This window comes from Monodon monoceros, unplaced genomic scaffold (genome assembly GCF_005190385.1).
Source record: "Monodon monoceros isolate NGI ecotype Baffin Bay Population unplaced genomic scaffold, NGI_Narwhal_1 Super_Scaffold_21, whole genome shotgun sequence".
Lineage (NCBI taxonomy): Eukaryota > Metazoa > Chordata > Mammalia > Artiodactyla > Monodontidae > Monodon > Monodon monoceros.
In genome coordinates, this window is record NW_021703778.1 from 99,419,834 (window position 1) to 99,444,157 (window position 24,324).

The window sequence follows — 24,324 nt, forward strand, 5'->3', positions numbered from 1 at the left end:
GCATTGGAAGGCAGATTCTTTACCACTGGACCACCAGAGAAGTCCCCTCTTTACAGTATTTTTTAAAAATCAGAAGGGGAATTACATTACGATATATCTAATAAGATTTTTTTTCAACATTTTGCATTTTTCTCGGCATTTTAAATCATCTGGAAAATGCTTACAATCAAATACTCAAGTAAGAAATGAGTGTGAAATAAAATAAAAATATGCATAGAATAAGACAAGAAAATAATGTAAAAAGCAGGCTAATGATTATTCTTTCTCCTCCTACTTTTTTTTTTTTTTAATAAATTCATTTTATTTATTTATTTGGCTGCATTGGGTCTTCGTTTCTGTGTGAGGGCTTTCTCTGGTTGCAGCGAGCAGGGGCCACTCTTCATTGCGGTGCGCGGGCCTCTCACTGTTGCGGCCTCTCCTGTTGCAGAGCATAGGCTCCAGATGCGCAGGCTCAGTAGTTGTGGCTCATGGGCCCAGTTGCTCCGCGGCATGTGGGATCTTCCCAGACCAGGGCTCGAACCTGTGTCCCCTGCATTGGCAGGCAGATTCTCAACCACTGTGCCACCAGGGAAGCCCCTCCTCCTACTTTTTTGAATTCCAGAATGAGTCCAAGAAAAAAAACAGGCCAAAGGCTGAAATGCTCTGGTTGTTGTTATATTTTGAAATTCTCCTACTTACCTCACCACACTGAACTTGAGGTTATAGTTGCCACCACTCTGAATGATAGGAGGGTAACACATTTCCACAGTAGAAGGGTCTGCCCCGGCTAGGTATTTTTTCTCTTCTATGGCCTTTTCCACAGACTCAGCCAGTTTGCTGTGTCGAACTTTCTGTAAGTATATCCAGAAATAAAACAATACTTACTAGAGAGTGGCAGAGGGGTGTTGGGTTTTTGGATATCACCATTTGAAGATAACATATATCCTGATATCATATAGGATGCTATAGAAGTCTTACGAAGTGGTTTATGCACCACTTAACATACTGGTGTACATGTAAAGCAAATTTAGAGAATATGTGGAATTCACAGCTATTCAAGGAATTCTCAAGTGAAATACTGGGTAACCTCCAGAAACTACAGTGCAGGTTTATAGTTATTTTGAAAGAGAGCTGGCACATTTACACACCAACTTATGTATCAAAGGAAGGCGAACACACACCAAAAAACGCCGCATGGGAGAGACTTACTTCTGCTTCATTAAAACAGTAAAAAGACGCCCCCCTCTCTTTTCACCTCATCTGCATCGACTATTTCCATGACTCTTTCCTTGAAGAATTTGTTGAAGACCTCAGAGGTGATGCTGGCTGCTTTCTTCATTAGATTGAGCTCTCCATCCTCCTTTACAGCAATGGTATAGGCCACAACTGCACTGATGTCTATCTGCAATCAAAGCGATAAACAGTTTCTAACATGCAGATACGGAATTGCTAAAGAAATATCTCTCCCCCAAGTCAAATATTATCAGTGATGACATCTGGTTATTTAACAGCAAACCACTCATCAGCAGTGTGCAGAATACCTAAATCTCTTCTTCTTGGATTGAATAAACATCTGAAAGAGCTCTTTACCAGGTCACTGGTGTATTCCAAGAGGCATTAAACTAATGTATCATTTAAAATGTAGATATAAATGCCTCTCTCTTGAGGTTTCCATAAAGGCTGGAGGAAGGCAGACAGGAAAGAAAAGAAAAACAAAACAAAATTTTTTTTGGACAAGAGATTTTCCTCAGTTTCCCTCTGAAGTACCTGAACTCTCTCCTGAATGCCTCATTACTAACTGGAAAGAAAACTGCCTTACTGCTCAGCCGAAGGGAATGAAAAATGGAAATGTGAATGAATATATAGCTTTCCCAAAACAAATTCTCTGCATTATCTGTTATGGAAGCTCCTCACAATTTTGTCTTCTCAACTCTCAATGTGCCTATTTCCAAGAGTATTCTTACTTTGTCAAAGCCCTCTTTGTTGAGGCAGTCATTCCAGCTCTTCATGAACTCTCCTGGGAATTTGTCTTTGCTGAACACTCCAATCTTCTTGCCATTCTTGCTTTCTTTAATGGCTTCAATCATTTTATCAAAGCTGCTCTTATTACTTTCATTCTATCAGTGCCACAGGGAGGAAAAGGGGTTCAATTTCAGAATTAGACATCTATGTTCTACTAGTACTAGGCAGAGAATATTCTAAACTACAGAAAGAATAAATTCTATTTCCCCTTCTACTACCTACTTCTTTAGGGCAGACTATAACACACCAAAAGGTAACGCAAAATTTCTTTGGATACCTTTATATGCTTAAGTGAAGTACCACATAAGCGGAGAAGGCTATTCTTTTTCTTCAGGAACAGCTAAGAAACTCAAATACAAAGGTGAACAACATTTTGAGAAGAAATCTTCTCAGAAGAGAAGTGGGCAGTATAACAAAAAAGAGTACATTTGATAAAAACTGGAAATGAGGTATGCCTCATTTTCCTTAAGGATATTTAAAAGCTATTTGTTCTAATTAAGGCACTCAGATTAAAACAAACAAGTTGACAGCGTCAAGAATGGATAAAGTTAGTGTTCACCAGAATTTCATAACCCATTTGTCTTACTGCAGAACTGACAGGACTACTGAACTCTTTTCTTCCTGACTAACAAATGACAGTCAGCTAAATCTTCCCGTATTTTTTAAATTCCTAGACGGCTTTTCTGTTTATCACTTTTAAACATTCTTTCACATTTATGACACCTTCTTTATTAGTTCTGACCTTTTCTCGTATGAGCAGTGTGATGGCAGGGGCTCCATTAGCATTCTCATTGCCCTTAGTGTTAGCAATCTGTTTCAAGAACTCCACTTTTTTCTTGCTGGCCATAAAGATGATTTTGTCATCACAGAAGACCATGATAGTATCAGTTAGTTCATAACCAAAGAGCCATGTCTATGGGAAAAGACAACGGTATGTACAGATACAAAAAAATTAATGTACTAACACAGAAATATTTATAAATTAAGGTATCTGGAATTAACTTCCAAATAATCGTGGAATGGGGAACCTGGATGTAGATTCAAATGAAATGAGATTGGTCAGGAGTTGACAATTTATTGGATAATGGGTACACAGGAGGAGTTCAATGTATTCTTTTATCTACTTTTATTTGTTTGAAACATTCCATAATAAAGACCATCAAATCGTTTGGATAATTTGTGTTTATAGGAAGTATATTACTGTTTAGTAGGACAGAAATGCATAAAACAAGAGACAGGGAAGCACCTCAGGGAACTGTGCATTCTAGCTCCCCAAAGATTGTTAGTTGCCTACCAATTACTCATATCTTCTCTCTCAAAGAGACTCATGACCTTTAGCTGGGCAAAATGCTCAGCACAAAGACCCTATTTCCCATCCTTTCTTGCAGCTAAGCATGACCATTAGATTAAATTTGGGCCAATAAGTTATAAGTAGAAGTATTCTGTGGGACTTCAAGAAAGTCTCTTTAAAAAAGGAGGGAGGGTCTCCCATTTTATTCCCTCTCTCCATTCTTTTTGCTCAGAATGCAGATATAAGGGTGAAGCTGCAGCAAATTTTGCAAAATGAGCACAAGGGCTATACTCTATGGATGGCAGAGTAGAGACCGAGAAAAAACCTGGGTCCCTGAAGACTATCTAAGAGAAAAAGAAATATTTTTTTTAACCCACTGTTATTTAGATTTTTCTGTTATTTAAAGTTAAATCCATCCTAATTTATATACTTCTCTTCCTTTTTCCTTATGTTCTAAATCAGTGCTGTTCACTGAACTTTTTGTGACAGAAATATTCTGTATGTCCTCTGTCTAACACGATAGCCACTACTGAGTACTTGAGACTTAGGACTGAGAAGTTAAAACTTTAATGTGGCTAGTGGCTACGATATTGAACAGTCTAGTAGCTGATTCAATGACTCTCAGGGCTAAACACAGCTGTAAATTTCTCACCTGTAACGCAGTTGATTTGGCATAAACGATTTCTTCATCAACACCCACTGATACAACAATGGCATCAACGTTGGCATACTCATCTTCTCCTTTCTGAAAAGCAGAGTAATATGTTCATTTTCTTTCACACTAGCAAAATAGGAATACAAACTTCAGTATTTACCCAAGATATGTGTAATTTTTTCCTAACAGAAATTCTAAGTTTAAGGTACATGTTTGCCTGGCAACCTCACAGCCATCACTTACTCTATTTTTATGTTTGTTTGTTTTTTTTGCGGTACGCGGGCCTCTCACTGTTGTGGCCTCTCCCGTTGCGGAGCACAGGCTCCGGACGCACAGGCTCAGCGGCCACGGCTCACGGGCCCAGCCGCTCCGCGGCATGTGGGATCTTCCCGGACCGGGGCACGAACCCGTGTCCCCTGCATCGGCAGGCGGACTCTCAACCACTGCGCCAGCAGGGAAACCCTACTCTATTTTTAAAACAGCTTTCTGAGACAGAATTCACATACAATTCACCCACTTTAAGTGTACTGTTCAGTGGTTTTCTGTGTATTTAGTTATGCAGCTATCACAAATTTTAGAACATTTTCATCCTCCCCCAAAAAACCCATTAGCAATAATTATCCATCTCCCCCCAGCCCTAGGCAACCACTAATCTCATTTGTCCCTAAGGGTTTGTCTATTCTGGGCATTTCATATAAATGGAATCATAATATGTGGCGTTTGTGTCTGGCTTCTTTCATTTAACATGCTTTCAAGGTTCATCTCTGTTGTAGTATGTATCAATACCACATTCCTTTTTATTGCTGAGTAACATTCCATTATGTGGATATACCACATTGTATCCATTCATCAATTGTTTGATATATGGGTTGTTTCCATCTTTTGGCTACTATGAATAATGCTGCTATAAACATTCACGGAAGTTTCTGTGTGCACATATTTCTCTTGAGTATATATCTAGGTGAGGGATTGCTCGTTATATGGTAACTCTACGTTTAACTTTTTTTTTCTTTTTTTTGCGGTACGCGGGCCTCTCACTGTTGTGGCCTCTCCCACTGTGGAGCACAGGCTCCGGACGCGCAGGCTCAGCGGCCATGGCTCACGGGCCCAGCCACCCCGCGGCATGTGGGATCCTCCCAGACCGGGGCACGAACCCACGTCCCCTGCATCGGCAGGCGGACTCTCAACCACTGCGCCACCAGGGAAGCCCCAAGTTTAACTTTTTGAGGAAACACCAGACTGTCTTCTAAAGTGCCTGCACTATTTTACATTCCCAATAGTAACGTATGAGGGTTCTACTTTCTCCACATGCTGACCAACACTTGTTACCTTTTTTATTATTTTATTATTTATATAGCCACCCAATGGGTGTGAAGCAGTATCTCACTGTAGTTTTGATTTGCATTTGCCTAATGGCTAATGATGTTGACTGAGTCCCCATTCACATGATTCCTGATGAGCTGTATACCCTTTCTGGAGAAGTGTGTATTCAGATCCTTCGCCCATTCTGTAACCGGGTTACTGCTTTATTACTAAGCTTTAAGAGTTATTTTTATGTTCTAGATATAAGTCTCTTACCAGATATGATCTGCATTATTTTCTCCCATTCAGTGGGTTTTCTTTCACTTTCGTAATGATGTTGTCCTTTGAAGCACAAAAGTTTTTAATTTTAAAGAAGTCCAAATTCTTTTCTTGTGCTTTTGATGTCATATCTAAGGTGGCTTTGCCTAACGCAAGGACATGAAGATTTACCTATGCTTTCTTCGACAACAGTTTTATACTTTTAGCTCTTATATTTAGATCTATGACTCATTTTTGAGTAAATTTTTGTGTATGGTGTGAGGAAGGGGCCTAACTTCATTATTTCGCATGCAGATAACCATTTGTTCCAGCACCAAGGCGGTGGCACCAAACTATGTTCTTCACTATCACACACTCATAGGAAACAAATCCAGTTTCACTAAAAAATGTCCTTGACACAGTAAAAATGATTAATATTATGAAATCCTAACCCTTGAGTATATGTCTTTTTAATATTCTGTGTAAAGAAATGGGAAGTACACACAAAGCACTTCTGTGTGCAAACTGAAGTATGATGGTTGTCTCAAGGAAAAGCACTTGTATAATTACTTGAGTAACAAACTGAACTAGCCATTTAAACAGAGTTGGGCACCTGGCATACATTTTCTTGAAAATGAATTAAGTGAGCCTATCACTTCAAGGAAAACAAATGACAAACATGCTGTCAATGATGAAATTCAAGTTTTCAAGCAAAAATCAAAATGTTGACAAACTTGTACCCACCATTGTGAACTTGACAGCTTCTCTACTTACTTAAGACTTTTCTGATATCGGTGGTGATATTAACATACACGATTCTCCAATATCATAAAATGAAATGTGTACATTTATCAGATCTGTACAACTGAGGGAACCAATATTTTCCAAATAAGCAACGCTTGTTACAAAATCATCCATGGGTAAAGGATCAAAGGTGCAAGACAGACCCATAACTTGAGTATGAAAAGTTCACTGCTGTGGTTTTAGATTCCACATTACAACTAACTTTCAAGAGATTACCACTTCCAGACTTTTAGTGTAGTAATAACAAAGAATATCCATAATTATCTGAAAAGGTTATTAAAATTTCTCCCTTTTCCAGCTTCATGTATGTTTGAAACTAAATTTCTTTAGGTACTTGATACAACCCATACAAAGAAATGCTTTGTGGGGACCTGAATAATTTAAGAATGTAAAGGGGTCCTGATATCAAAGAGTTTGAGAACCACTGTGTTATGATTCCTACAACATATATTAACACTAACTCTGGCATCAAATATTCTCTCCTCCCCCAAATATTGCTACATGCATTCCAACTATGGGATTTTGTGGCACTAGAATTACTAGTACCTTGATAACCTCCCAAAATTAGCAACACGTATTCCCTTATATTTAATGCTTACGTGTTCTGGCTACTGACATATATTTCCTAAACATCTGTCTACAAAAAACACCACTGAAACTAACCAAAAAGTCCCTTTTAGTATTTTTTGATACTTGAAATCTTGGTTGAGTCAAAATTTCTTAGCAAAAAAAACACGTACGAAAATTCAAAATACACAGTAATAAATTTTTTAGAAGTATAAGAAGAGGGACTTCCCTGGTGGCAGTGGTTAAGAATCTGCCTGCCAATGCAGGGCACACGGGTTCGATCCCTGGTCTGGGAAGATCCCACATGCCATAGAGCAGCTAAGCCCGTGCGCCACAACCACTGAAGCCGCGCACCTAGAGCCCATGCTCCACAACAAGAGAAGCCACCGCAATGAGAAGCCTGCGCACCACAACGAAGAGCAGCCCCCGCTCATGGCAACTAGAGAAAGCCCACACACAGCAACGAAGACCCAACGCAGCCAAAAATATATATATAATATAATTATGTAACTTAATCATTAATAATATGGGAAAACCATATAAAGGGATCTCAATATAATTGAAAATAGGGAGAGAGGAAAAAAAGACCCACGTAGTCAGCTTTTTTATGAAGATAGGGGAAACAAATCCATCAAAATCTCCAGGATTTCAATGAATATAAAATGCCTGGTTTTCCACTGCCCATCAAAAAGGTAAGAGGATGAATCCTAATTTCTCTCAGAACCCATGTGCTTTGACCATTTCATTCTTGATTCTTTACAAACACCAGTGGGCTCTAACATCAGAAAAAATAAATAACAGCAGAATATCTGAAGATAACAAATTTAAATAAAATTTCTCTTACAATGTGATTCAATGAAAAGGATTACAGTAAAGCCAAACATTTTCACAGCAAAATCTGGGGCACTACTTTGTATTTTCAAACCTTATGAGGAGTACAAATGCCTTATACAGGTTACATCTGCAAACAGTCTTCTGAAACTGTGGGAGATTTTTAATAATCTGCTTGTAAAACTTACATGATAAGTTACCAAAGTAACGTTATAATAAAGTTATATATAATACTAAAATATTTTCAGATTAACTTGTGTCTGGAATTTGTTCTAAAATACTGGAGTGGGGGTGGGGGGCTGGCAAAAAGAAAGAGAAGCCACAAGGCTGGCAGCCACCGCCCCAGGGCCAGGCCTACAGTCAGCTCCAGGTGCTGGCTGTTAGAGGCAGCTGGGGCTCAACTCTGCTGCTTAACCGACTCCAGATTCCCATGTGACCTCTTCTGCTGGGGAGGTCTTTAGGACTCAGACTTGAGCCCCTGTCAAATCTGGACTTTCTAGATGAACCATTTTGCAGCAGTGACCCCTGGTGTGCAGACTCTCAACATCCACCAAACCCTTTCTGCCTCCAAAGCCTGCCACTTTCCAGTCTGTCTGGTCCACTTAACACTCAAGTGTTGCTGAAACAGGTGTTTCAAATGGGAACAGTATTTACTGAGAAAGCACTTTCTGTATGTAATCTACAATAAAACTTTAGCTGTAGTATGCATCATCACATTCAAAACCCCAAATCAAGACCTCATTTGTTTATTTTTGCTTTTATTTCCTTTACTTTAGGAGACAGATCCAAAAAAAGTATTGCTATGATTTATGTCAAACAGTGTTCTGCCTGTGTTTCTTCTGCATTTCAGTCTTTAATAATAATGGGAAACACAGTAGTTACTGTGGGCTAGGCACTATTCTAAGTACCTTATACACATTAGCTCATTTAATTCTCACAGCAACACTTATAGATGTGAAGATGGAGGAGACTGGAGCACAGAGAGGTTGGGTCACGATAAGTGGTGCGGTCATGGATTCAAGCCCAGGCAGTCTGGCTTCAGAGTGAGCCCTTACCCAGTAGGCATATATGGGGTGGTGCAGTGGTTAAGAATCCGCCTGCCAGTGCAGGGGACACAGGTTCAATTCCCCGTCTGGGAAGATCCCACATGCCGCGGAGCAACTAAGCCCGCGCACTACAACTACTGAAGCCCATGCGCCCAGAGTCCGTGCTCTGCAACGAGAGAAGCCACCGCAATGAGAAGCCCAGGCACCGAAATAAAGAGTAGCCCCCGCTCGCCTCAACTAGAGAAAGCCCGCGCACAGCAACAAAGACCCAACGCAGCCAAAAAGATATATGCACCCCAGTGTCCACTGCAGCATTATTTACAATAGCCATGATATGGAAGCAACCTAAGTGTCCATCAACGGATGAATGGATAAAGATGTGGGGCATACGTGTACACAAACACACACACACACAGACACACACAGGAATATTTCACTCAGCCATAAAAAAGAATGAAATTTTTCCATCTCCAGCAACGTGGATGGACTTAGAAGGTATTATGCTTAGGGGAAAAATTCAGAGAAATAAAAATACTGTATGATATAACATATGCGAAAGCTAAAAAATAAACTAGTGACTATAACGAAACAGACTCACAGATATTGAAAACAAACTAGTGGTTACCAGTGGGGAGGGACAAAATAGGGGTAAGCGGTTAAGACGTGCAAACTACTATGTATAAAATAAACAAACTATAAGGACATATTGTATAGCACAGGGAATACAGCCGATCTTTTATAACTATAAATGGAATAATATAACCTTTAAAAATATAACCTAAAAAAAATTACAATTTAATAATATCAGTTGTGCTTACATTATCTTTATTTTTTAACAGCAATTTTTTATTTTTTGGTAAGTGACACAATTGTCCACTTACAGTGATATAAAGTATGTTCTCTGGATGTATTAAGGTTAAAGAATTTTTTGGAAGATGAAAAGACGACAGAGAGTGGCAAATGACTAAGTGCCTGACAAGCATTCTCAGCCAGAAGATATTGATGTTAAGTGTGCGTATCTCATAGAGCCCTAATGGGCTCAGGGCTCGGGAGGCACCAAGTATTAGAGAAGGGGAAAGGGACATATTGAACACGGATAAGTTCAGAGCTAAGAACAGAAGGTCTGGTCAGCAAGCTTAAGTCCCCAGTTCTCGGAAGCTCCGAGACGACTCCTAATCCTTCCTCAAAGAGACTTAATTTATTCTCTGGAGAAAGGAGCTCAAAAAGGCTCTAGATACTAGGCCCAGCAGAAGGCAAGTACTAAATGCTGAGGAACTAAATGAAAATCTGTTTTCTGAATGACAACAACTGCCCCAAAGACAAGAATCAGAGGACTTTTCTTTGAGCATCACTGAATTCAGAGAAAATACTTCAGATACTGTCAGTATCTGGGGGTTCTCCATGGAACAAGCTAACCTATTCACTCTATCGTAACCCCTCTCTACTAGTTGAGAGACCCTATTCATGCAGAGCTTCCCACCAGTTTCTTATTACCTTATTCTTAATACAAATGGGTAGCCAAGCCTCATTTTGATTTTTGTGAAGTGTCCTTCATGTAAAAGAGAAAGCAAAGAAATCCAGAGGAAACAGGCACGGCCGAGGACAGAAAATAAAAATCAAATAAAACATCCCCTATAAGAGAAATAAATATAGTACATCCATGAAACGAGAAAAGAATAGGGGACAAAAAAGAACTTAGAAAAAAAAAATTCAATAAAAAGTGGTAAAATAAAGTTAAGAAACAGTATCTGGAAGTAGAAGATAAAGAGACAGGAAATGAAATGGAAAGATAATAAATTTAAGCCAAAAGGTCTAAACCTTACTAAATCGGAATTTCAGGGGGAAAATAAACCAGATCACTGAGGAAACGGGGAGAAAATGATCAATGAATGCAAAATTCCAGCACTGACGGATGTGAGTCTTGAGACTAAAATGGCCCCCCACTTCCCAACTCAATGCAAAGGGGGTGGGGGGGAAAGACTCATACCAGGGCAGTGAAATTTCAAAACACAAGGAATAAAGAGATGTTTTACAGAGAACAATAGGCCACATATATTGGAACAGGAAATAGAATCACATCAGCCTTCTTCTCAAATGTAAGACTGAAAGCTTGAAGGCTGACAAATAGCTTCAAAATTCTGGGCAGAACTCTCAGAGATTTTCAATCTTGAATTTTATACCCACTGAACTATATTATTAACCAAAAGTGGAGACAGAATAAAACTTTTTAAGACACATAAGGGCTCAAGAAACATCTATTCTCTGTATTCTTTCCTAAGAAGCTCTTAGAGAAATGCTCTAACAAAACAAAGGAAAAAAAAATCAAGACATGGACTGTAGGATACAGGGGACACTGGAAAGTTCCAAGTTTCAACAGGCCTAGAGAGCAACCCGTACAGATAGAGCAGAATAATGTAAGGCTGAGTGGGTGGGTGGGTGGGTGTTGGCGGTATTTAAAAAACAAACACAGAATAAAATATCTGATGAGTGTGAAAATTTTAGAATAAAAATTGATGAAATTATGACAGATCTGCAGGAAAAAAATTAGGGCTAGAGACATTTAAAAGAGGAGAGAAATTGAAGTAATCATTAATGCCATGAAAAATGAAAAACTGCAGAGAAAAGGAAAGGTAATTAATTGTATTCTACTGCTTCGCCCAGCAGCGAAAATAGCTGCATGAGCATAACAATGTAAACTGACTGAGTTTACTAAAACTTTTTGGGGAAAAAAACTTATCAAGAGGGATGGATATATGATAAAGCAAGTATGATAAAATATTAATTGTGTAAACTAGGTGGGGGTACATGGGTTCTTACTGGAAATTTCTTTTACCTTTCTGTATGTTGAAATTTTTCATAACTGTGTCAAGAAGAAAATTTACAGGAAGTGTCAGGAGGTAGGGAAGCTGGAATGAATATGATGGTATAGGACAGTTAAATTTCAATCCTAATCTATCAAAACAAAAGTTAATATCTACAACTGATAAATCAAGAAATAGCAGTATATAGATATTACTTCAAAATATGAAAGAAAGTGAAGAACTGGAAAGTGGGTGCTTCTGGGGCAGGTGACTGTTTTTTGTTAAGGCTGTTAGAACTATTTGGTTTTTTAAAACCTATGTATGGGGCTTCCCTGGTGGCGCAGTGGTTGAGAGTCCACCTGCCGATGCAGGGGACACGGGTTTGTGCCCCGGTCCGGAAAAATCCCACATGCCGTGGAGCGGCTGGGCCCGTAAGCCATGGCCGCTGGGCCTGTGCGTCCGGAGCCTGTGCTCTGCAATGGGAGAGGCCACAGCAGTGAGAGGCCCGTGTACCCGCACCCCCCCCAAAAAAAGAAAACCTATGTATGTATTACTTGATTAAAACCGATTTTTTAAAGTGCAAGGTAAATAATGTAAGTGGTAAGGAATTGGCAAAAATTGTGAAGGTGGTATTGGAATGATAAAAAGTTGGGGAAATACTGCAGCAGAGAAACAACTATCTTCCTTTGAACCAAAGGGGTACTGTATTAAAACACGAAACATTTTTGAAGTCTCTAGTTATAGCTAAGACACCGATCTAATTCATCACCCAAACTGAGACGATTTTGAGAATAAAAAAGTATGCCATTAATTACATATGTACAACAGGTGAACAGTTTCAGGAAAGGCAGGACTTATGATCACCCTGAGTACAGTCTCTATAAAAATCTCTTCAAACCAAGAAAGGAATGCATGAGAGTTCAGAAATCAAGTTACCATCATTCACTGAGTGCCTACTACATGCCAGGCACTGCACTTGGTAACAGTGATAAAAAATAAATAAAAATTTGAGTAAGCAAGAATAAATGAATCCTAACCTGCCCAGGCATTTACTTCCATCTAGCCTTCCTCTTCACTCAAGAAACCAAGAAACTTCACTCAAGAAACCTTTCTCTAGCTCACGCCAGAGATAAATGAGCCATAATGAACTGAGATGGGTAGAAGCAAGCCGTTACCTGTTGAAGGTAGTATGGAAATTGCCCATATTTTAAAGAACCTTCCTAAGCCACAAATGATTACTGCCTAGTCTTAGAGAGCAATCCAGAACAAGAAACTTGTCCACAACAAAAATCAGCAAAGAGCCAGAAATCGCCACTCAAGAGAAACACTGACACTATAGGTTATTAGTCTTCTCTCCACAGGCACAAACTTCCTTTTTGAGGCTGGAGCCACTCACTCCTCAGTCCTGACCAGTAGTGCAGCACCATATGAATGAATGCAATGGATCAGCATTCCTTTTGAAAACAGCTGCTATTCTGATTTTTTAGGAACTCTTTTGGGTTAAAAGGCAGATGACTGAAGTCAAGGTTCACACACACAGCAGGATGTCCTAATAGGTAGGTCTCAAATGAGTTACAGGTGTGCATGGCTACAGTATTCCCTCAGCTCTCAAAGCAGCTGGGACCCCAGGATGGTGGGTAACCTACCCCCCTTGTACCCTATGCAGTAGTAATTCTATCACTTGGTTAAAAACAATCACAATCATGAAAAGGCTGGGAAGCCATGAATATGGACCCTGTAAGTATAAGAAGACAGAGGAGAAGCTCCCAGCTGACGCTCATGATCCAATACCATCACCTGGGGTTCTCTAAAGCAGAACAGACAGGTGCTGCAAACCCTTTCCGCTCGGAGCAGTTCTCATTTAAAAAAATGACAGGCGGGCTTCCCTGGTGGCGCAGTGGTTAAGAATCCTCCTGCCAATGCAGTGGACAAGGGTTCAAGCCCTGGTCCGGGCAGATCCCACATGCCGCGGAGCAACTAAGCCCGTGCATCCCAACTACTGAGCCTGCGCTCTAGAGCCCAAGCCACAACTACTGAAGCCTGCGCGCCTAAAGCCCATGCTCCGCAACAAGAGAAGCCACTGCAATGAGAAGCCCGGGCACCACAACGAAGAGTAGCCCCCGCTCGCCGCAACTAGAGAAAGCACGCGGGAGGCAAGGAAGACCCATCGCAGCCCAAAATAAATTTAATTAATTAATTTAAAAAAAATGAGAGGCAGGACTAGACTAGACTCAAACATCCAGAAAGAGTCACAAATAATAAGTTTTAGTCACTATGGAGGTCTCCTGTTTCATTTCTGGCTGAGCCCATTTTCTTATCCTTAAAATGACACTATTTACTCAGGTATAACGTTTAATGCTTTAGAAATTTCTACTCAAACAGAAATGTGTGATACTGCAACTGTTTGGGGGATGTAAGTTATGAAAATTGTGATTAAGAGATACATCTTAGTTACAATAGCCTCACAAAATGTACTTTAGCCAAACTCAACTTGCATAGATGAGATTAGGAAACACATTAGCTCCTACTCTTTTTTAAAAAAAGAAAAAGAAAAAAAAAAGATTGGTAGCCTTTTGGTGCTCTAAAACCCTAGGTAGTTGAAGAGCGTTGGAGCTACCACAAGCACCCACACAGTTCTGAGAGATTAATGCTTAAGGGTATCTAAAACTTAAAAGTGGGTGTGGGGACTCTGCTGGTGGCGCAGTGGTTAACAACCCGCCTGCCAATGCAGGGGACACGGGTTCGAGCCCTGATCCGGGAAGATCCCACATGCCACGGAGCAACTAAGCCTGTGCGCCACAACTACTGAAGCCTGCACGCCTAGAGCCTGCGCTCTGCAACAAGAGAAGCCACTGCAATGAGAAGCCCTTGCACCGCAACCACGAGTAGCTCCCCCTTCCCGCAACTAGAGAACGCCTGCACGCAGCAACAAAAACCCAAAGCAGTCAAATAAATAAATAATAATTAAAAGTGGGTGTGGAGCCCAAACTAATCTTTTAGTTAATTTTTGTCATAACAGATTTTTCTTTGCAGATGGGAGCTGACAACATAAGGCTTGGAATTTATATAGTTAACTTCAAGTTATTCTCATTTCAATGCCAGTTTTCTTATTCAAAAAAAAAAATAGTGTAGAAAAACAAACATAGCTTGCACCTGTACATTTCACTATTTTCCTGCTGCAGCTAAGAGGATAAGCAACCAGAACTTATCCCAGAAAACTATGATCTTTGGTTAAGCAGATCAGAATCAAAGTACTGCAACCTGGAACGACAATGCATAAAGAAATTCTACAGTGGGTTCTAGGCATAGTTGTTAAAATTTAGTTATAAAAAAGCAGAAAGTCTTTTTAAATAAGATTTTTCATAATGATACACCACAAATTTTGCTAATGAGTACATTTTTGTATTGATTTGGCTTGTAACTTTGTAACACCAAGATCTTATTAAAGTCTAACATGCTCCTTTCAAATGACAGGAGGGCCAAGATAAATTTTAATGATTTTTGAGAAGCAAACAAAAAAATGGGGGCCAATAACTTTCATGGATTTAAAAACTGTCATTTGACATTAAGTTTGCCAATCTGTCTCCAGGCCTCAAGCTTTTCCTAGTTTCATGCTTTGCATTCACTTATCATGTAGAGGACCTTTGAGCTCTAAATTAATCTTAGCTTCCATACATGGTCTAGAGAGGATAATTTGATAAACTCTGAGTCACTGGGACTAGAAGGAACCACCACAGCAAAGGTGTGTAATTTTGGGGTCTATGGGTGGAAGAGAGGGCTTTTGATTATTACTTGTACAATAGTACTTTAGGAAATATCTGGGCATTTAGAAAGAGTTTTTCTAATACGGGTCACATTCAAACTTTAAAATGTGACAGTGAGAGAAACTGTAAAAACATCTGGTAGAAATTAACCAATAAAAAATTTTAAAATAAAATTTATGTTTGGCTTTAGCCTAGCATAGAGTCCTTATTTTTGCTTCTCATAAAATGCAAAGAACCCATTTTATTTTCAATTATCTAATGCATTTATGCTCAAAAGATGAAACATGCACGGGTACCTTTAATATGAATGGTAGGGAAATGACCAATTTTAATAGCTTAGTTTTTAGAAGATCAGTTTGAAAGGCAGTTTACAATGCTGAAATCAGAACTGATCATTTTTGTCAGGACGCTTTTCAGATTTGAAAGTCTTCATTAGTTTTATCTTCCCTGAATGACAGAGTTCAGAAGCCAGACTTAACCTAGTTAGCTCAGAATGCACCACAGGATGCAATCAAATGTTTGAATTGATAACTTACCAGCATAAAAATAAAATCGTTAACTGGGGACTTTTTCAAGCAGCAAAAATGCCCAATCCCTAAAAGACTGGGTACTGCAACAGCTCTTTTTCTGAACACGTGCCCCGGATACTCAACCAAGGATGAAAACTAATGAGGTTTTAGGCAACACATTGTTTTTTGCATTAACTAAAGCCTGCAGGTTTTCAGCGTTAGGTTTCTGTGTTGCCCACAGCAGGGCCTAGAACATGAGGCGGTTGCGCGTGAGCAGTATTTCTTTTTTTAACTCCAGCAACAGCCCCGCAAACGATAAACGCCAAGAGCCCGGTTCACATTTTCTTGGACCCTCCATCCATCCTTGACGAAATGGTTGTAATTCTGGCGGGACCTGGGGCGCAACACTGTGGTTCTGGGAGGACAGAGCGAGTGCGTGGGTGTGTGCGAACACTGCAGGAGGGGGCAGCAAGACTTGATCACGGAGTGGGAGGGAAGGACGATGATGCCTCTCCTAGGGCGGGAAGAAACTACGAGAGGTGGTTGTTATGCATGACGGGGGCTGGCACGCAGGGAAGATGGTGGTGGCCGCAGGGCAGGGTGATTGCCGGGGGGATTCCCTGTTACTGGGCGGCGCTCAGAGCCGCCTGCGGTGAATGATCCTGGAGCAACTAAAGCGGCGCGACACTGAACCCGGGAATTCCCGACGGAAAGGGGAAAAAAGGCGCCGAGAAACGGGGTTATTATGGGATGGCAAAGGGGGCTCCCTAGGGAAAATTACGGGATCTATCTCACCCTCCAATTGCTGTACAGTCTCTTCACTCGCCGGTAATAAGCGTCTTTGTCCAGAGTTACAGCCATAGCCACAGACGCCGCTCCTCCTCGGGTTCCGAGAATCACGCGAGGTCCCGGCTCAGCCACCCTCTCTCGGCCCTGGAATCCCGCACTCTCCCAGTGACCCGGAAGTATCGACCTCAAAGATGCCCTTTCCGCTTCCGGGTCCCAGCAGCGCTTGGGATTCTTTTATTTTTTTTTTCTCTTAAATCCTTCCTACGGAGGTTAGGGGGAGGAGAGGATGGAAAAGAGTCTGGAAAGCAACAAAATATGTAACGCAAAAAGAGTTCAGATTTTCGCGGGGTTTTGTCAATTTAGCAACAGCCGCACGAGAGTCGACGTCATCACGTGACCCCCTGCACCCGCCCTTACTCTCTGCCAGGCCGCGGTTTCCAGGCGCTCGGATTCCTTGCCGAGGCGGCGGCGGCAGCGGCGACTGCCGGTGGGCACTGAGAAGGAGGCGGGAGTCCTGACGTGCCGGCCCCGCCCCACACAAGCTACCGCGCGCGGGTGCAGTGGCCCCACCCAAAGGAAGGGGAAGCGGAAAGAGCAGGGTCTGGCGTGGGGTAGGAGTGGAAAGACTGCAGCGTAACTCGGTCCGTTCCTGTCCTAGAAAAGGTGCGGAAGTAAAAGCCTCTGCTGCTTCAGGGCTGGAAGGATCCTCGGTGCCAGGACGCTGGGTCAGGGGCTCCGGGCGGACAGAGAGCTCAAACCCGGGAGACGAGCCCACCCTGCCCGTAAGACTAAACTAGGGCCGGCGCTACGGGGCAAGGGCTTCGCCATAGAAAGGGAAATTAAATGCCCAGGCTTCATTTGAGCGCTAGGGTCATAGGGGAAGGGTCAAAGGAAACAAATGGCTTGAGGGAATTTATAGAATGCACCCCCCGCCAAGTCGTGACCACGTCCTTCCAGTTAGCCAGCCCCCTTGCCGCAGTTCAAGAAGTGACACCATTCTTAGGCTTCCCCAAAGCACCGTTATTTAATTCGAGACAAAATGTACGTGGGTCTTGACGAAATTCTTCCTTTTCATCTAAGAACTTGGAGTTTGAATCTGGAACATTTTGCCTGCCATTTAGCTTAGATCGTTTCCTTGCCTTTGGTAAGGTGGAGAGCCTAAGCTTATATAAACCCTTTGATGGAGTACGAATGACTTGTCTGCCCTATCCAAGGTAACTCGGCATGAACAGTAATGAACTTTAGGAAAATGATGTTGAAATTACCCATTGTGAACATCAAATCTTAAAATTAATATATTGGGTTTGAGCAAATATAGAACAAGGGAAGAGTGGGAAAGGATTAACTTAAATTTATTAATGCCAAGGGGAAGGAAGGTAACAGTCCCTGACCCTCCAGCTGTATCCACAGTTCGGTCAGGAACAGGCTCTGCCGGAGGCTAGTGCCAGCGCTACATAGTCTGTGGTTAATGGAGGTGTCTAGGGAGGGGTGAGCACATCAGCTGCTCTAGTCTCCTTTCCTTCCCCAGAAACGAGGAAGTAGTCATGTATTGTTTTAGGAGTTCCCCTGCCCAGCCAATCCTCTCAAATTTGGAAGCAATCAGGTACAAGTTTTCTTTTTCCTTTTCACCTCCTGGAGTCCTGGGTTTCCCCACATCTCCCCTGCCCCTCCCACTTTTCCACAGTCCAAGGGCCAGAGTAAATGAAAATACAGCAGCCACCCAAGCGATGGGGACCATGATGGGGCTTCAGTCATCACCATCTTCGCTGGAGTCTGAGTTGGCTGGCATCATAGGATCATCAATGAGTGAGAAGTCCCTTTCTGAGCTGTCATAGCCCTGAGATAAATCATCATCATCATCTTCATCCTCATCGTCCTCATCCTCCTCAGGTTGCAGTGGTGGCAACCTCAAGGCAGTACCAGAGGTGGTAGTGGCTGGTGAAGAAGGGTAGCCAGTGGCTCTCAGGCCTGGATGGTGATGGTGGTGATGGTGGGGGTGGGGGTGGTGGTGGTGGTGATGAAGCATGGTGCTGGAGTCTACATGAGGGGATGATGCTGCACCACCCATCACAAACGGCATAAAAGGCAAAGACGCAGAAGTGGCACTGCTGTGACCCAGAGATGACACAGACTGCAGGCCACTACTGCTGTGTTGGAAGGTATTATGCAGAGACAGGGACCCAGTGCCTCCACCCTGCATCAGGGCCATCATCTTAGAAAGGTCTGGTCGCATCCTACGGGCCCGCTTCTTGCTGCTGTCCGGTGCAATAGGCCCTGGCAAAACCCGGTTGAACACTGTTTCAGCATGATGACCCTGGGAGGAAGCAACAGAAGATAGTAAAAAGAAAGGAAGGAAAAAAACCAAAAGTCAACAGAGTCCTAGCATACAAATGCTTTTTCACTGAATCTATCTTTAGCAGGGGCAAAACTAGTCAGATGAGGCTTGATGGTAATGGGGAAGAGGAAAAGCAGGATGTAGCTGGTTGAAGCAATATAATGCTGAAGCCAAGAGCAAGGATTTTACACTGACACTCATGTGAACCAGAGCTTTGATTTTTTTCCATGACTACACTGTACCTTTACTCGGGCCAACCATTTCAAAATTATTCACCTTTGTAAATGAGCGGCCTGAGTACGACAGTGAATGAATCAGCACTTGCACAGTATGCTTTACTGATGGCAGGCTGTTCACATGATCTTACCATGTGAAGTACAGCATGACAGTATTGACATTTACAATACTATCCTTCATTATTGCGTCAGAGTGGGGTAAACTCAAGATAGACCAGATTACGATTCTGGATGTCTGGAACACCAAAAAGATTATGGGGTAGCTCCTTAGCAAATTTACTAAAATACGTTTTTTTCCACATTGATACAAAAACTTACATATCTGCTGAATTTTAAATTGCTTCATCTAGATGGTCTCACTGTAAATTTTGTTTAAGTTCTCTGAAGCTGGAACTTATTACTTTGCTAGACCTAAGTACAGTACTGGGTAAACTGGCAACAAACTCAGACAATTAGTACCTGTGTCTCTGGACTGGCCCAATCTAAGCCTGACCTTTCTGACCTGGAGAAAACAAACATCTCAAAACTCTATTTGTTTAGGCTTTAAAATGTCACTATAACAGCACCAAATCACTGTAGGGTCCGGTAATGATATAGTGCTAGATACGCCATTAATTCTGCAGCAAGAATTCTGTACTAATCACATTATAATTTTCTGTGATTTCCTATGACCTTTTTTCTTAAGAGTTATCAGCTGACTGTAAAGAAGTGCAAAAGTACTTGAGGTAAAAATAGGTAATCCTGGAGGAAAAGCCTTCCTTACAGGCTGCTCTATAATGTTAAATTCAAGACAGAGAAGGTATCAGTCTCCTCGCCATCAGCCTCCCGTATCAGCCATTCTGTGTATTACACCCTTGGTTCCATGGAGGCTAAGAGCGTAAATTAAAACACTCTTCCATGGTAACGATATTTATATGAAACCACTTTCACCAATATAAAAATAATAAATAAGCCTTATAAATTCACCTCACAAATAAATATATATTATGTGCAAAATAATGTTCTCAGAATTTGTTGAATGCAAAAGACATATTTTTCATTTGGAAATGAATTTTGTTAAAAGATAAACCATGTGGTTTTATGTATATATCACATACATATAAAGATATATATAAAAGATCAAATGGGAATGATTAGATAAAGTGAGTAGACAAAGTGCTAATCCATTTTAAATGCTTACCAAACCAAACCATGATTTATATATGTTTATATTTAAACAATACGACTATTGTCCAAAGTAAGGCAAACAGAGCCAAGAGAAACTTTTGCAGTTATATTTTGATGGAAAAGATTATGGGTTCTTAATCCACCAAATCTATAACCACGATAAAAGTATAAGTACATCTGAAAATAATGGAATTAACTCATGACCAAAATTGTTATTATAAACTATAAAACATGATTTCCTGTCTTTTTCCATTACTGGCATATTATTAGTGGTTCTCAACCTCTTCTATGTTGGGAAACCCCATGACTGTTTTCTTTAGTAGGTCCCAAATCACTGCTTTTTTTTTCTGGCTGCATTGCATGGCTTGCAGGTTCCCCAACCAGGGATTGAACCCGGGCCCTCAGCAGTGAAAGCGCAGAGTCCTAACCGCTGGACCGCCAGGGAATTCCCCAAATCACTTCTAAAATATATAGAATCATAAAACTTTTAAGAGATTATCTGCTTCAAACCCCTCAACTTTTCAGGATATGCAAATTGAAAAAGTTAAAGGATCTGCCTAAAATCCCCTAGTCAGTAGAACAGCAGGATAAGGCCTTGAATTTTCTAACACGTTAATAATTCTTTTTTTTTTTTTTTTTTGCGGTACGCGGGCCTCTCACTGTTGTGGCCTCTCCCGTTGTGGAGCACAGGCTCCGGACGCACAGGCTCAGCGGCCATGGCTCACGGGCCCAGCCGCTCTGCGGCATGTGGGATCTTCCCGGAGCGGGGCACGAACCCGTGTCTCCTGCATCGGCAGGTGGACTCTCAACCACTGCGCCACCAGGGAAACCCACTAATTCTTACATTTTAACATGCCTCAAGTGCTAAAGTTAGCTTTTAGAATTTTATGCTGTTCTAGAGATGACGATGCCACAGGACTGTAAAAATACCAGTAAAAATACTATGGTTTCTTTCTTTGTGAACTGAAGATAAATTTTCTCAAACATACGCTGGAAGAAAGATAAATAACATTAAATAATTTCTCTAGTCATATCTAGTGTGGGAACAGAGTGGTAATACCTCAAATCTCACTCACCCTTTTTCCATTCCTAGAGTTAGCTGTCTGTACTGGTTCCATTCCCAAACAGTTCAATTCTGCCTTATTATTTTTTTTACATCTCTGCCACTTCTGTTTTCTGCGATCCTCCATATACTGCAATAGAAAAGCTGCAGTTATCCTAAAGGAATAAAAAAATCTTCTCTGGAGTAATCATTAAGGTACTAGTGTCTACTTTGACCATAAATGCTTATTGTGTGGATAAATTAAATATTAGTCCTACTGGAAAACTGCCATGAAGCAGACTTCTCCAAAAAAATTAGGTCATTATGTAATAGTTCAATGGTAAATATTTGCCTAGCATTTAGTTTAACAAGTACTGTAACATTATTTGGATCCTCACAACAACTCTGTGAAGTAGGAAGACTAAGTACAATTACTCTTATTTTGCCGATGGAGAAACAATGACATAATATATGGCATGCTTCCTCCCTCTCACACAGCTTAAATACCAAGGGAATGACTTTAAATCTTGCTGCATGGAACTGCCACTCACCGCTAGAAATCGGGGATCGACAGCGAACTCTGGATGACCCTGTAACCACATCTCCAGTTCAGCCCGGCGAGGGGCATCCTCACCCACCAGCAAAGTCCCATCCACCTTATTGATGACAGGGATCCGGGTCTCCAGGTCCACATCAAGGTGATTAGGCTCTTCCATGCACTCCACCTCCAGCTGCAAACCCAGAATCCACCCCCATGAGCACATACTCTTCTTTTGGGTAGGGAGGGAGGGGGAGCAAAGCCAATGGTAGCCATAAAATAGTATCTTCTACTCCCTCAATCCCAACTGCCTTCATCAATTACTGGGAACAAAAATATTTTATCTAATCATCATATTAAAGACTTTCTCTACCACTTACCTCAACTAGCTTCTTTCTGTTCCCTTTCTTCTTATGAAAAAGAGGATGTCCATCTCCCATTACTCCATTAGCCATCAACTTGTGCTTCTGGAATGTTAACTTCAATCCTTCCTCCTAGGAAGACAACCCACCCACCCAAGACATCATATGGCATGTTTTTTTTTTGTTTGTTTTTTGTTTTTTTGCGGTACGCCGGCCTCTCACTGTCGCTGCCTCCCCCGCCACGGAGCACAGGGTCCGGACGCGCAGGCTCAGCGGCCATGTCTCACGGGCCCAGCCGCTCCGCGGCATGTGGGATCTTCCCAGACCGGGGCATGAACCCGCGTCCCCTGCATCCGCAGGCGGACTCCCAACCCCTGCGCCACGAGGGAAGCCCTATATGGCATGTTTTTAAAATAAAAATCAAGTTTAGGGGGACTTAGGGTAAGAGTCATCCTCTGGTTCAATGATGGTGAGAAGAAAGGCCATTGACTAATGGGTAGAAATTAGAAATACAAGAAGACATATCATTTTTTCCTTAGATTTCATTTCTTGACCTAGTGCCCCTCAGGTAGATTTAAGAGAAGTAGAATTTATCTCAACAACACCCAATGCAGGGAAAAGATCCCCTACCTGGTGTCTCAGTATTAGCATGGCAACTCATCACAGGGGCAAAATCCTGATATTCCTGTCACATACTAATTTCAAAAAATTTTCTTATTGAGTACTTAATGACCAGCTGCTAGGGTTCATTAGGGAAGAGCATCAGGAAAAATAAAATTTTCCATCCATAAAACAATACTGATTTAATTTCAGTAGGAATGATTCCTTTTTATTTTTAACTTAGTAAGGCCCATAATACTTGGGCATCACTTTAATAGCTTTTCCACAGTTTGATTTCAATTTTTAAAAACTAGGTTTCTAGGCTCCAGAAATGAGCCAATCAAAAGAACCCTTGTGTCAATTAAATTTCTTTTAAAGATATGGTTTCTTTTAATCTAGTCCTCAGGAGATACAAGTCAAGATAAGATCCCTTCCTTTAGTGCAGTGACTTTTCCTAAATGGATCTTTGTGAGCGCTTTTTTCTTCTCCTCTCATTTTTAAAGTCAGTGGACCAAACGAGCTTAGTATTATGTTCAGACAGCTAGTCAGCAAGAATTACAGACTCCTTCCTCACTTCCCAGTGCCTAGATGCTCAGCTTACATCTTTGATCTGAACTGTAAACTCCTTCTCATCCATGCCTCGGCGAAGTTTGGTGAACTGAGCTGCCGCTGTGGTGACGGCGGACACTTCCTCCTCTGCCATGGAAGCTGCGCTGCTACTTCGTGGTGTGGGGACCGGAGAGTCACCATATTCTCCTGGAGTCAATGAGGGACTGTCTAGCAAGTGGTTGCCTGACCCCAAAATTCCTCCTGTTACCATTTCTTGGCTCCGGCGGCTAGAAGGCCACTTCCCTGAGAGTACGGCCTGGCAGACGAGGTCAATGCGGTTTATCAGGACACGATCCTGAGTGGGGAAAAAGAAATCAGTTAGGGCCTGAGTACTAGCTATGCGATCCTGTGACAAAAAATAGTTCCATCATTATCAGGTTAATTAAAAATCATAAGTCAGACAGGAGGGAGGTAGGAGTATCAGATCCCAAAGTCAACTGGGAAGAGTTTCACGAAAAAGACATGTAGCACTAAACACAATCAAAGAAACCCAGAACCATCTATTATTCCTTGTTCTCTGTATATGTCACACTGTATTTTTAGACTCGACATGTCCAGGAATGAGGCTGTTACCTTGGGCCACTCAGAAGCTCTTTGTCTTTCTTGTAGCAGCAGCAGCTCAGGGGTCATTTGTTCTCCATCTTCATTTGCGAATCCATCTTGGGACATAGGGAGGGACAGGAGACTTTCTTCATCATAGAGCTTTGAGCGGGACCGGTCAGCGGCTAGAGAGCATACAGAATGTGTGAGCAAAGGTGGAAGAATAAAGTTATATAGGAATGGTATTACATGGGCTTTAAATAAAGGCCCTAAGAAT

At 41.5% G+C, this 24,324-nt stretch overlaps 2 protein-coding genes and 1 non-coding gene across 7 annotated transcripts in view; all 3 read right to left on the reverse strand.

Annotated features, from left to right (window-relative positions):
* Nucleotides 1-17,030, reverse strand: part of SUPT16H (SPT16 homolog, facilitates chromatin remodeling subunit) — a 33,584-nt gene extending 16,554 nt beyond the window's left edge. Inside the window, exons 1-6 of the mRNA XM_029238660.1 lie at nt 16,625-17,030; nt 3,945-4,037; nt 2,744-2,914; nt 1,944-2,096; nt 1,235-1,381; nt 679-830 (exon numbers count right to left, since the gene is read on the reverse strand). Coding sequence (XP_029094493.1) covers nt 679-830; nt 1,235-1,381; nt 1,944-2,096; nt 2,744-2,914; nt 3,945-4,037; nt 16,625-16,690 — 782 coding nt within the window. The 5' untranslated portion in view covers nt 16,691-17,030. The remainder of the gene's footprint in view (nt 1-678; nt 831-1,234; nt 1,382-1,943; nt 2,097-2,743; nt 2,915-3,944; nt 4,038-16,624) is intronic.
* A 485-nt stretch (nt 17,031-17,515) lies between these two features.
* Nucleotides 17,516-24,324, reverse strand: part of CHD8 (chromodomain helicase DNA binding protein 8) — a 57,469-nt gene continuing 50,660 nt past the window's right edge. For 4 of the 5 annotated variants that reach the window (XM_029237845.1, XM_029237843.1, XM_029237844.1 and 1 more), the window contains 6 exons: nt 24,081-24,232; nt 23,500-23,802; nt 22,317-22,430; nt 21,950-22,129; nt 21,433-21,549; nt 17,955-18,932 (listed from right to left, as the gene is read on the reverse strand). In XM_029237845.1, the coding sequence (XP_029093678.1) occupies nt 18,366-18,932; nt 21,433-21,549; nt 21,950-22,129; nt 22,317-22,430; nt 23,500-23,802; nt 24,081-24,232 (1,433 nt within the window). In that variant the 3' untranslated portion in view covers nt 17,955-18,365. Of the gene's footprint in view, nt 18,933-21,432; nt 21,550-21,949; nt 22,130-22,316; nt 22,431-23,499; nt 23,803-24,080; nt 24,233-24,324 lie in introns of all 5 variants that reach the window. The other variant, XM_029237846.1, reaches the window with a different exon arrangement.
* Nucleotides 22,858-22,967, reverse strand: LOC114905410. The gene has a single exon (XR_003796236.1). It is a non-coding gene; the product is annotated as a small nucleolar RNA U6-53/MBII-28 (small nucleolar RNA).